Source organism: Buceros rhinoceros, unplaced genomic scaffold, assembly GCF_000710305.1.
Source record: "Buceros rhinoceros silvestris isolate BGI_N320 unplaced genomic scaffold, ASM71030v1 scaffold28076, whole genome shotgun sequence".
In the NCBI taxonomy this organism is placed as follows: Eukaryota; Metazoa; Chordata; class Aves; order Bucerotiformes; family Bucerotidae; genus Buceros; species Buceros rhinoceros.
In genome coordinates, this window is record NW_010417394.1 from 77,335 (window position 1) to 90,363 (window position 13,029).

The 13,029-nt window shown below is 35.1% G+C and overlaps 1 protein-coding gene across 1 annotated transcript in view; it reads left to right on the forward strand.

Moving 5' to 3' along the window:
* Positions 1 to 13,029, forward strand: part of ASCC3 (activating signal cointegrator 1 complex subunit 3) — a gene marked incomplete at both ends in the record, with an annotated part of 99,557 nt that overhangs the window by 54,043 nt on the left and 32,485 nt on the right. Inside the window, 2 exons of the mRNA XM_010138204.1 lie at positions 7,423 to 7,534; positions 7,814 to 7,948. Coding sequence (XP_010136506.1) covers positions 7,423 to 7,534; positions 7,814 to 7,948 — 247 coding nt within the window. The remainder of the gene's footprint in view (positions 1 to 7,422; positions 7,535 to 7,813; positions 7,949 to 13,029) is intronic.

The following is a 13,029-nucleotide window of genomic DNA, read 5'->3' on the forward strand; positions in this document are numbered from 1 at the left end:
TCCTGCTGTACTCAGTCATGCAGGAAGAAAAACGAAGGATGTTGTTGGCTGTGTCAGAGGTCACTTCTAGGTACCAAGTCCAAATGCAGTGGATGTGCATGCTCTCAATTGTTTGACATGATAATAAATTCTATTAAGTTTCCTCCAAAGTTACTAAACTACCCAATTAGCAGAGTTCCTGGAACTATCTGTGATATTTTCACACAGTTCCAGCGTGGTCACTGTTTGAATGAGATACATCAAAGGGAAATAGAACGGAAGTCAGTGCTAGTTGAGATAACTTTGAATAAATTGCAATACGATAATAAAGTTCATTGTGCCACAGATAAGCATATGAAAAGATTGATGTTACCAAACAGAAACTACTTGTGGCCCTTAATAAATCCAAAGGTTTTAGGGTTGTGGTTGGTTTTGGTTTTTTTTTTTTTCAGAAGGATAGAATCACAACGGCTGAATTTTGGTCTGGGTAGTTACACAACACCACTCAGTCACTTGCTATAGTGTTCTTTATCATGTCCTGCCTCAAATTTTGTTGACTTCCTCTCCACTGTGAAATGAGAACTATTTGTCAGCCAGCAGGTGATTGTACCTTAGTGGTGAATAAGTAATTCCCATATGCATGATTGGTGAATTGCTTTGGGATACATTGGCATAAAAGTCATTGCATATGATGTTGTAAATCCCCAAAATAATGTGCTTAGATAATATGCAGAAGATTTATATTCTCATTTATTGCCAGTTTTAGCTACTTGTATATTAAAGCTGCATAAACAAATCTAGGATCATTCTATTCCAGTCCAGTATCATGAAATGCCTTACTGAAAGCCTACAGTTTGTACTGTTTAAGTAATGTTAATCTACCCTTGTTGTAAAATAGAGATCAAAGTATCCTTTTACTCTAAGTATCCAAGTTTCTTCTAAACGTGCAGTCTTTACGGAATTTTTTCCTGGACACTTGAGTTAACTTGTTAGACTTGTAATAATGGCTTTTCTAATGGTGGTGTTGAAAATGTTTGCATGTTACAATAATTCTTTCCACCAAACCATTTTAATTTTCTTGTTTGATGAACCCCTGATACCTGTTAAATGGGTTTTAACTGTCTAGTTAAGAAGAGGAACTGACCTGTGGACTGGGGAGAGTGGAGTAGCTGAGCGCTAGTTTCATTCAGAGGCACAAGGACTAGTCACGAGCATGTTGTTTGGGACATGATGTGCAAGTGAGAGGGGTGGTCCACGTAAAACTGTTTATCAAAGTGTATCTGTCTCAATATCCTCCTCCAAAAGTAATTATTCCTAAACGCAGATGTTTTTGAATTTGCACATTAAGTTGAAGTTCCTGTGCTACTTCAGTCAAGTACTACAATGTGTTCTCCTTTCTACATACAACTTTAGTTGATATGTTCTTTACTTGATCAGGATCATAGAAGACAGATGACTGAAGTGCCGTGTTCTTTGAAAGGGACTATTTTGAGAGGCTTGGCTGTCTCCTTTCCTTGGCTGAAATTCCTTCACTGTTTCATTCTTTTACCCTTATAAAAGATGATAATCTCCAACTTTCTACAAAAGAGAAATGGCTATGGCAATCATTTTCTGTAAATCAGGTTATGATGTTTTCCAGATACACGTGCAGTGAAAAAGAAATAGAAATTTACAACATGTGTAAAGTTAAGCAGAATCACCTTTCATTTGGAAAGTTAATTTTTAGATGTTCTGAGAATTTAACAGTGATTTGATGTGTAATGTGTGTAGTTTATTTATTTATAAATATATATGAGAGTGTGTATGTACACACTCATAGAATCAGTTTTCTATCTAAAGTTCTTGTGAAGACCTGAAAAAATTTAATTCATCCTGAGAATTATTGTTGGGGGGGGAGGGGAGGAGGGTGTTCCAGTTTATGTCAGTCTTACAAAGTTTTCTGTATTGAAAGAATAAGATAGCATAAATTATAAATTAAAGTATCTCAGACTGATGCTCTTATCATTGTACACTCATATTTTACATTGAATTTCCTTTTCTCAGTATGATTAGCTGAGGATGTCTAGTAGCATGTGAAAAAAAGTGAATAAAAATTATTATTATATACTGCTCCAATATTGAGGTGCAGCTAATCTCAACCAGTCTGGATGGAATAATATGTATTTCAGTGATGGGGTCAGAGTTATTCAGAATTTTAGGGCTGGTCTGGAATTATGTCAGAATGGGTGATTATTGAAAAAAGTGAAAGTAACTGGACTGAGATAAAAATGGGAAAGTTTGGCAGTAGCTGCTAAGAACAGAAGCTAAGAAGCTGTGGCTGTGTTACGCTGCAGCAATTACCAAGATCCATATTGTAAGTCGGTACACAGACGTTTGTCAGGGTGGGTTCTTTCTTTTACAGTCACATTCAGATCTGTGTGCATGTATATATACTTCATAAGTAACAGCTATAGGCATTATTATGAATTTCGTAACAAGGGCTTGTTCTTTTAAATTATTAGTGTCACAGTGATGTAACAAGTACAGGAATGTAGTTCATGGTATGCTTTTAGCAAGTTATTCACACAAATAAAGTTTTTCTGATTCTGTCAGGCTGGGAAGCCCCCCACCTCCTGTTCACCAGTCTGCTGCAGTCTTAGGTGAGAATGCAGAGCTGAAGACCCTGCATCTCCCCATTCCAAAAGCAAATTCATATAGTTGTCTTCCAACTCTTGGATATGATTTACCTGCACGAATCATCTTCTGGAATATATCATAGGACAAATAAATGCCCAATCAATATGTTAGCAAACTTACATGTGCCTATTGCCTCTGATTTCCTTTCTTATGAACACATTTAGGAGGTAAACTTTCTGGTAAATATTTTAATTAGAAGCACTGATGTGGAGGCAAAAACCTGGCTGATGTCAGAGAAACTAGACTCTTTTTTTATCTTCTTAAATAACCACAAAGTGCAATATACTAAAAACTGATTAAAGATAGCAATGTATCTATTTCTTATACCTGGCATAAGCAAATCTGTGAATGCAAGAAAATACGATACAAGTGAAATACAGATAGAGTTTTCTGTCTGCAACATTTGCACATGCTGCAGTGCATTTTAACAAGCCAGTCACGGACTCCAGCGTCAGTCAGTGATGCCTTAACAACAGAAGTGAGTTGGTACGTTGGTTCATAGCTCTCTGGCTATGAAGGTCCATCAATTGTGCCATATAGTCAGTACCATTTCCATGGTACCATTTGAAGATGGCAGCTGCTGAAGGCCACAAGCTGACTGAAGTAAACACAATTGATGGCTGCAGTAAAGCGATTTACAAAAATTACTGTCTGCACTTCCCCCATACTTGTTCGTAATAAAATTCTGCCCTGTAAAAATCTCTGAAAGCATACTTTCTTGCTATCAAGCGAATGCTGTAGGTTCCTCTTTTTTGTGTGTGTGTTTGTTTCAAAAGGCCTTCTGGCTAGTAAGTTTTTTCTTTTAATATTTTTGGCTGATGCTGCCACTGATTTTCATTATGTGTGTCACTATTACTACCGTATAATCTAAACATAAAAAACATGGTGCTGCAACAAATGACTTCACAGCATTGACAGTTATAGCAAGACCATTTCAAGGCTGATGAAAAATTTCCCAGAGAGATCTCAGGTCAGGTTTACATAAGCTAAACAGGAAATGATTGCCACCATTCACATTAAATCCTAAATGTTTTGTGTAACTTCATCTACATTTTATGTTCCTGCACGTCTCTCTGTCTTTCTCAGCTGATGAAATTCCACACTTCCTTAGATTAGAGCAATAAGTTCATGTTTCACAGTTTGTTGTTCTTGCTAAGATCTCCAAGGTTTGGGATTTTAAATGTATTATTTAAAAGACAATAAGAAGTTCCTTCAGTTTTCAATTGCTTAAATTTTTACATACTTTGTAAATTTTTATGATACCTAGAGGTTTGTTACTGCTTTTTCCCAGTGGACTACTAATGGAAGTTAGCCTGTCTTGCCCATGTGCTAGATGCTGTTAGGATAAAACTGCCTTTGACTTTCACACCTCTCAGGGGACGAGTAATTGTTGTGTTCAAACAGCCTGTAATTGTGATCCCGCTGGCTTTCTCAGAACGCTTCTGGCTATTAGAATCATTAAACAACTCAGCACCTGTTAACAGCATTGTAAATATTCAACCCTGCTTGTGTGCAGGTTGAGTCCAATATAGGAGAAGGCTTACAGAGCCCAGCCTCATAAATTAGAGCTTCTGACAAGTCAATTATTGTGAAACTGGGCTTCACTGTGAAATAAATGAAATGGTGTGCTGATAAAAAGGTAGGCTGTCTGTTTATAGCAGAGGGAAAATAATGACTAGATGATTCAATGCAGTGAGCATGAAACTGCATTGTTTTTATTCTTTATCTGTAATTAAATAGTTAGGTAATACAGCTTCATAAAGGAACTCACATACAGTGCAGTTTTTATACGTGGAGCATACCAACATGCAAAATTCAGCTTCCATTTACGCCTGCACATTCAAAGTACTGTCTAATGTCATGACGCCCGTGTTTTCACTAATGATTTTAACATAGTCTTTCTAGGTGAATGGCTTTGCTTTTTATTGGGGGAAAATGCATTAAGTGACCAAGACGCTCCTGTGGCTGTGCTTAAAATTGTATTTACCCCATTATAGATACTAGTTAAAACACACTGGTACCACTTCACTCAAGATTACAAATGATTTAAGATTTTTCTTTACGTTGTTTTATTGCAGCTAGATATTTACTCCTCAGTCAAAGAATTACCAAAAGTCGGCAAATTTAGAATTCATTTAGTTTTTAAAAGGCATTATAATGCCTTTTATGATTACAACTTGAGTGTGAAATACTGCAAATTAGGCAGAGCACAAGACAAAATCTGCTTGAACCAGTGTTTTAAATTACAGTCTCAAAGAATTCCAGAGTATTGCCCATATCTTTTCTTCTGTTTTATCAGTATTCATCATCAATGTTGTGGTACTGCAAATAGCAGAGCTAAAATCATACTGCAAAAGTCTGAATACTGACAACAAAGTGTTTTAATTATAATCATTTCAGTGGTGTTATATTCAATTTAGAGAAAAATACTAACGAATCATTAGTGGCTTAGATGTATAAAATAGAAAATCTTTTCACATCCTTAAACAACTTATGTAGTTAATTTGCTCAATTATTTTCAGAAGGTAAACAAAATGTAACAAGGTAATTTCTGCTAGTGAGTAGAATTAAATTTGTTCGGTGATGTCAGGCAGATAAAAGGTGCAGATGGAAATATTGCCCATTTTTTATCATTACTATTTTACTTCAGTAAATTTAAAAGGGGACTCATGAAAATTAAGTTGCGTTGAAAACAATGTTAGAGTACTTTTGCTAGAAATAAAATTTCTTTGCCTAAGGCTTATAACGTATGGATGTCTATAAAACTTGTAGTCGGTATAAATATTTGTTTTGTTCTGATTTGGACGAAGCTATGATTTAAATACTTGAGATAATCTCATCATGAACCCGTATAAAATACTAGAAAGCTGAGTACTTCACTGCCATTTGTCCAGTGTAGCTGACTGTTTCCTGCTATCCAAACAGATTTTTTACATCTGTTTCTTATGGTAGTAGTGTTTTACCCCAACTTTACCCAACTGTAAGTGAACATTAAAAGCATCAGAGAATGAACCCCATACTTTGGGGAAAAAATCTGGAAATTACTGTACTGCTATTTAGCTTGCAGGCTCTTTTATTTATGCTATTGCTATTCAAAAAACTAAATGTTAAAAACTCTGTTTAAGAAAAGCAAATCAGATTCTGTTGATAAAAGAGTCATAGAAGGATGCTTGTATTATATAATAATGCAATTCCATCTTTTGAAATTTGCTAACAGCAGCATTACAATAAATGAAATAGAGCTTTAATCAGAGAATGGGATTCATCTGCCCAAATATATCATGAACAACCGAACTGATCATCTGAAGTGCCGTTTTTTTAGTCAGTGACTACATTTCACCTCATCCTAAAGCAGATAGATAAAATACTTCAGATGAATAGCGCTCTGCAAACACACATTTCTCTCCATTGGCAGTAAAGGAAGTTAAAAAGACTAACTCAGGAGTAGCTGAAACTAGGTAAAATCCACTAAAATGACTCTCGGCACACTGTTTTGCAGCCTGTTGTTCACCTGCAGAAATTACGCTGAAAGAACCTACTCTCCATTACTCCATGTGGTATTGTCCCCAGTGGGGATGCTGAGTACCTTGTAGCAAAAATTTGAGTAAAGCAGCTAGTATGAACAAAGGAGCATCTTTCATTGTTGCAGCGATCTCAGCAGTCTATTTGTGCAACAATATTTTACAGAATTAGATGAGCAGGGACAATCTGTTTTACTGTACTTTTTAACATTTGAGTAAGTCATCACATTTTTTGTTTGTTTGAATGCCATTTTGAAATTGATTTTTTAATTGCTTAAATTCAGAATTTTTAAACTTTTGTGAGCATGCTCAGCTTTTCTTTACCGAACCTAATTGTTACTTTCTGAATTGGTGTCTTTGTAGAAATAAGGACACAAGCTCCTACTACATTTTTATGTGGAGTTTTCTAGGTGAAAGCTCTCCCTGAAATTATGTTGGTTTGTGTGAGTAAGAATCTTGTAATACAACTTAAGTTCTACAATTAAGGAGTGTGAACTTCAGTCACTGTGTCTTTTTTATACACTGGCATAACAGTATGTTTTGGCACACTTTACAAACATTTTTTCCTCATACAGATAACTAAGTGCCATTGTTACTGTACATAGTTGACCTACACCATTTTTATTTGGAAAGGAGCACGTGATGTAACCACACTGACAAACACTCTATTCCATTTTTCAGCAATTTTAACTTTGAGAATAAAATGACATGGAAATATAACAACAAACACCAACATTTGGATTGGTGTAAGGTTACTTTTTCAAGAGATGTCACTATATGCCTAGCTTTTATTTTCAGAGTTCCAGGATGTAAGAACAGTTGCTATGTTTAGTGAGTTTCCTTCCTTTCTCTTGAAGTTAAAATGCTGTTGCTTGTTCTCTCATTGCTTGTGCACTTTCATACTTATATGATCAGGAAAATACACTATGGAAAATTTTTCTACTAACAAAATATAGCCAGTCCATGTCTGTTTGTATCAACCTTTCCATGAATAGACAAATTATCATCTTTCCATATGCACACTTGTATTCTGGTTACTCTTCCAAACCGTTTAAGAGCCACTAGTTTCTTGTTAGACTATACAAGGGAATAGTTATGTGTTTAATTGTTTAATGTGGATATTTGCCATTCTAAATATGTATGTGTGTTACAGCAGCCTTGTAAGTTTTCCTACAAGATGTTGTTGTTAAAAATCTTTGGAGTGTAAAAAATAGTCATGTAATGCATCTGTTTTCCATTTATCTAGTTACTATAACTTGGATAATGTGAGCCATGACACTATGAATAAGTACCTCTCGAGCCTTGTTGAGAAATCCCTCTTCGATTTGGAATGCTCCTACTGTATTGAAATTGGGGAGGTAAGACTAATCTATGCTTTACAAGATTCAGCAAAATACACATTCCAAAAAGTTGGGACCAGCAAGATACATGCTCCTGAGTTAGCGTATGACTGTGGAGCTATTTGTAAGACTTACGTTGAAAATTGAGCTTAATTGATGTTGCGGCTAAATTAGCATGCTATGTAATTTTTGCTATTCTGTCTTTTAAAGTAGTCGTAAAATACTTTTACACTTTTGTAGGCACCATTTATGTTGAACCACATAGGAACCATGTATATTTGATTGCTCTTCTAACAGGATAATCGCAGCATTGAACCTCTGACATACGGCCGCATTGCTTCATATTACTATTTGAAGCATCCAACTATTGGGATGTTCAAAGATCAGTTGAAACCTGAAAGCAATATTGAAGAATTGCTCTTAATTCTGACAGTAAGTGATAATATTTTCTTAACTTAAACATATGTAACTCATGACTCTTAAAGACGCAAGCATATGAGAAAACATCCCGAAATTCAGAAAAGCCTTTCTTCCTTAATCTGTAATTTCATTTTTTGTTGTTTTGGGTAATACACCTGAATCACTTTTGACGTTTCATCTAATCAGTACATGAAAATTATTGTATACACCTGATTCTCTTCCTATGTCCCTTTATAATGATCAAGGTCTATACAAATCTGATTTTTTTTTTTTTTCCTAAGTTAAATATAATACTAAAGTGCTGGAATAATAACATCCTAAATCTGCACCAGGGCTGTCACTTTGCACTGGGATAATCTGGAAAATACAGCATTTTTAAGAAGCGGGGGACACATGGGGAAGACCTATTTGCTAAAATGCTGCCTTTTCCTTCTCTCAGCCGCCTCACCATCCCTGAGGTCATAACCTGCAATAATGCCAGCTCGTACACTTAGCCCAGTGACTGCTTAGTAGAGAAGTGCAATGCAAGGCAAAAGATTTTAGGGTACAAATCTGGAGACACAGTATATGATGCAGTGTGATAGTATTACACTCTCATCATAAAAGAATTAGGTTTTACTCCATTTTCCTTTTTAATTACTGAAGTAGTTATATCTACAAAATCTTCTTTTCCAAAATGGTATAACTCCACTTGTACACACATATTTGAAAACAAGAAGTGCCTGAGTATTATCAAGGAAAACTTATTTCTGCCCACTTATGATTATAGTCTCTGTTATATTATATACATTTTACAAGTGGCCCAAATTCTCTAACATTCTTTAGCACTTCAAAATCTAGAGTCCCATCTTACAATATTTATGTAGGTTACTTTTATATTCATTATTATTTTGACATGCTGCCAGAATTTCTCTGAGGAGGAGTAGAAAAAGAAAAATAAAAATAGTGCTGTTCAACAGTTTGTATCTCAATAAACCTGATCAGGATTTTATGACACCAGGTAAGCCACTTTTCTAGTACAGAGACTTTCTTCCTGATAAAGCTAAATTGCCTGCTGCAAACATTCGGAGGCTTCCAGCTCAGAAATAAAGGCCACAGTAATCTTCTATAATGGGAAGTGTTAAACAACCTAAATAGAAGAATTGCTGTCACTGACCCTGCAATATCTGTTGTTCCGTGGTCAGAAAGCGTTGCTAATTATATGAAATGAAAGTCAGTGTATTCGGCTGAATTCAAAATCGTAATCAAACACAATTCCTGTTTATGCTATTTATGTAAAATAACTGAAAACTTTTAAAAATAAATACCCACTAGTGAACAGAAGTTAAATAAGACAATGTTGAGAGCTTTACTCCAGCTTCTGTTTCTTTAAGATCTCTCCTTCTCCCTTGAGCAATTTTTATCCACCTAGAAACTTCAGATTTTTTGGTTTTTTCAGACAAATTTGGACAAGGAAAGTTTGAGAATAGCATTAGCAGAGATGGGGGACTTTTCATGGCACTGCCTAAGTAGTGAGCAGCATATGGAAGATGAATGATGGAAGTAGAACTTCGTGCGGTCTACCTTATGTAAGGGCTCCTCGTCTACTGAAACAGTTTGCAGCCATAAAGCACAAAGATAAATGGCAAATATTTCTGTTGTAGGTGAAACCTAGAACCCTAGGTTTGGGCAGAGATTGTAAAGTTTAAAATTCATTAATCTTGCCTTAATTCTTCCAAATTTTTTTTCTGGAAATATAGTCTTGGAAATCGTCTATTTACAGTCTTAAGAGCAAAGAGAGTAAAATTAATATCAGTTAGGCATCAAAATGTGTCAGTTTGAAAGATGAAAAGGATGTATGACTGTTGGATGCCATTATAGCTGACAATTTTTCCTTACCTTTTATGCAGATGTTGGGTTTCATAATTACTAGTCGAATTACTATTCTGTCTGGTCGAGGCATAAATTGAAAGGTTTTTTTCAATCTGATGTAGTGTTGAAAAGAGTTGCCATTTCAACAGAGTTATTGCCAAGGGTTTTTTTTTCCCCTAAACACTGTGAATTAATGAGGTTTATAATTAGGGCAGTTGTTTCACACCTCTATTGTTAACCAATGACATTACATCTGTCTTGCTCCACTGGTGCCCTCCTCCTTCTTATTGAAGCATTTAGCAGTTTTGGCCATGGGGAATTACATGGCATGGAGTAAGTAGTCTAATTAGCTATAAGTGAAAATCCTGAGGGAAAAGGATATTTAAAAAGTAATTCGAAGAATCTCTTAATGATGCTGTAACTGAATGCTGTAGCTATAGTACAAACGGCTTGTTATTGTTGCAAAACGTAATTACAATTGTGAAAATTTTGCTGATCACTCAGTTTTAAAGTTTTGAATTTTGGACTCTTGTTATTTAAGAATAACTGTCCAAAAGATTTGACATGTGGGTCTCTTTTTGGTGGTGATGTTCATAATCTTGCAAACCTTTAGACATTTACGAGTTGTCTGAGATACATAAGGAAGGCAGAGGTGTATAATTGTTACAAAGAAAATATTGATGTTGTGGGTTTGAAATTGTCAGTGTGCACCTTGAAAAGGAGCAAAGCTTTGTTTAAAACAAAGCCAAGAGAAAAGTGAGATTGCATTAAAGATATCAGAAATTTGTGATCGTTTTCAGGGATTTAAATCTGAGTTTGATTAAGGGATTTTGAGTTTCAGATCAATATTTTCCTATGCGGATGGGAGGGGTCAGAACTCATGTGAAAAAGTAGTCTTGAGTCATCCTGTTTATACTGCTGATGGTCACTCAAAAAAGTCACTTTATAGCAAGATTTGTTTCCACTTAGTAGTTAGGACCATTCAGAGTCTTCCCCAGTATCTGTTCGTTTCTCTGTTTTTATTTTGTCTTTTCATTTGATCATCTGCCAGCGTTCTGCAAGATCAAATGAATTTTTTTCAGCATGGTTTAGGGGATGAAGTATCCGTAACGTGAATGGGAGCATGGCATATGGGAGCAGCCCCACAGTCCTGTTGGAAGTACGCAGTAATAAGTTCTAAAACAAGTGGGGTACAATCCCCTCATGGTTTCCCTTCTCCTCTCAGTAAATCTGTACTTGAGGTTTTTAATCTGTCTTGGATTTGCAGTTAGCAGGCAAAGTTAAGATTCAGTTACTTTTGTAACTGATTTGTGCTGGTGGTTCCATCATTTTTCTGAGAGAAAATGTTTGATGCTTTTCCACAGAGCTTTCTTTAAAACTTTCCTAACGTGCTTCAGACAGTAGTAATCCAAATGAGCTTAATCACTGTTGAGTTATGGTGCTTCTTGCATTAAGTATTATTGATGAGAAAGTGTTCATGAATTATTACTGACAGAGTGGATTTCCCTGAGGTACTGAAAGGCTGTTTCCTTTTATTCTGAAAGTTAGGTGCAGAGGTGAGAACAGAAGCCTGAGTGAAAAACGGTGAGAGATACTTTGGGGTAATTTTTGTCAGTTTCTGTACTAAATCAGCAGTCGCCACAAATCTTTTTTAAATCAACTGTAGGTTTGTTATACCCTGAGGAAAGAAGGTCTGTCAGAATTGTGATGGCAAGATCCTCTAGTTTCATGATTTTGGGTGATTTGTTACTACACTTACCCGGTTATCTGGTTAATAGTCTTATTTGCAGGAAAGGAGGAATTAATGTTACAAAAACGTTGTTGAAGACCAAGCTAATGTGACCTGTTTTGTGTAATATTTTCTTTGCAAGCCATGGTAGAAATATTGCTTTTGGGTTTTTTTAATATATTATATAAAACTGATTTTTCATTCTATGAGCCCTTTCAGAAAAAAAATCAGATCAGTCCTCCTAAGTCAATCATTTTCTAGTTTAAATTTACAGTGCCATTCAATTCAGAAGGAAATTAAAGTGCTACTATAATTTTCTCCACAGTATAAAAATACAGCAAGGCTATATTGATTTTGTTATTCTTTTTAAAGATGGCATTTCAGTGTCAAGAATAGAAATGCTTTTTTATGTAAACTTTCTATCAAATGTAAAGCAATTATGTTACTTGCTAACCTTTAAAAAACTTACGTATTTGATTTTCACGTATATTGTGCATTCTCCACAATATGAACATGGCTGCTGTGGCCACTATACAAATAGGAACAGGCCTCAGCTGTGATGTGTATTTTAGTGACCCCTTATAACAGGAAAAAACTGTTACCACTTACCATCAAATCTTTTCTTCACAATAAATTCATACCTAGGACTGTTCCATGCATAAATTTCATCCTAACCACAGGCATTTCCAGAATCGTCTACCTAATTTTTATACAGCTTATATTTACTGGATTTTAGTATTTTAAGACATTTGTGCTTCAGTTCCCACTCAGAACATCCAGATAGTATCACAGTGATTTTAATAAAATAGTTTAAATTTTGAAATTTTATTTGGCTTCATGAAAATAAAACAAAATGCTACAGTGAATTTTAATAGCATCCAAATTTCATCATCTATATCCAGTATATTCAAAATATCTTGTACTTAGTGGTAAGAGTACTTACATGAACACTCACACATTGAATTTGTCTTGAATTTTCTCTCGTCCCAGTAGATGGAGCAGTTTTGAATGTTGCTGTAGTACTTAAATATAGTAATTTCTTCTAACACGACACAATTATTTATTTTTCTTTTTTCAAATGATTATTTGACTTTTACTTTGAAAGCATTGTATGCTGCCTGCCTTTCCAAAAAATCAGAGTCATTTGGTAAATCAAAGCAACAATGCTCACCACTGACAGCTAACTAAGCATGGCATAAGTCTTTCATTTTTATGGCATCAATAAGAAATAATTACATGCAAAACCGGAAAACCTTCCCGTCTCCAATACACATGACTTCCTAATCTCTGATTAACAGATCTCTTTTTTTTTTTTCCCCTCCAATCTTCTTACTCAACTCTGTCATTGCTTGCCAGTTTAAAAAGCTGAATCAATACTCAGGAAAGTTATATCTAATTTAAAGTTGAAGTTAAAGGTTTCTGATGTTCATTTCCCACAAGGTAGGCCGTAACTCAAGAACTATTATCTTGGAAAATAGAGTATCTTTAATTTTTTTTTTTTTTTTTTTTTTTT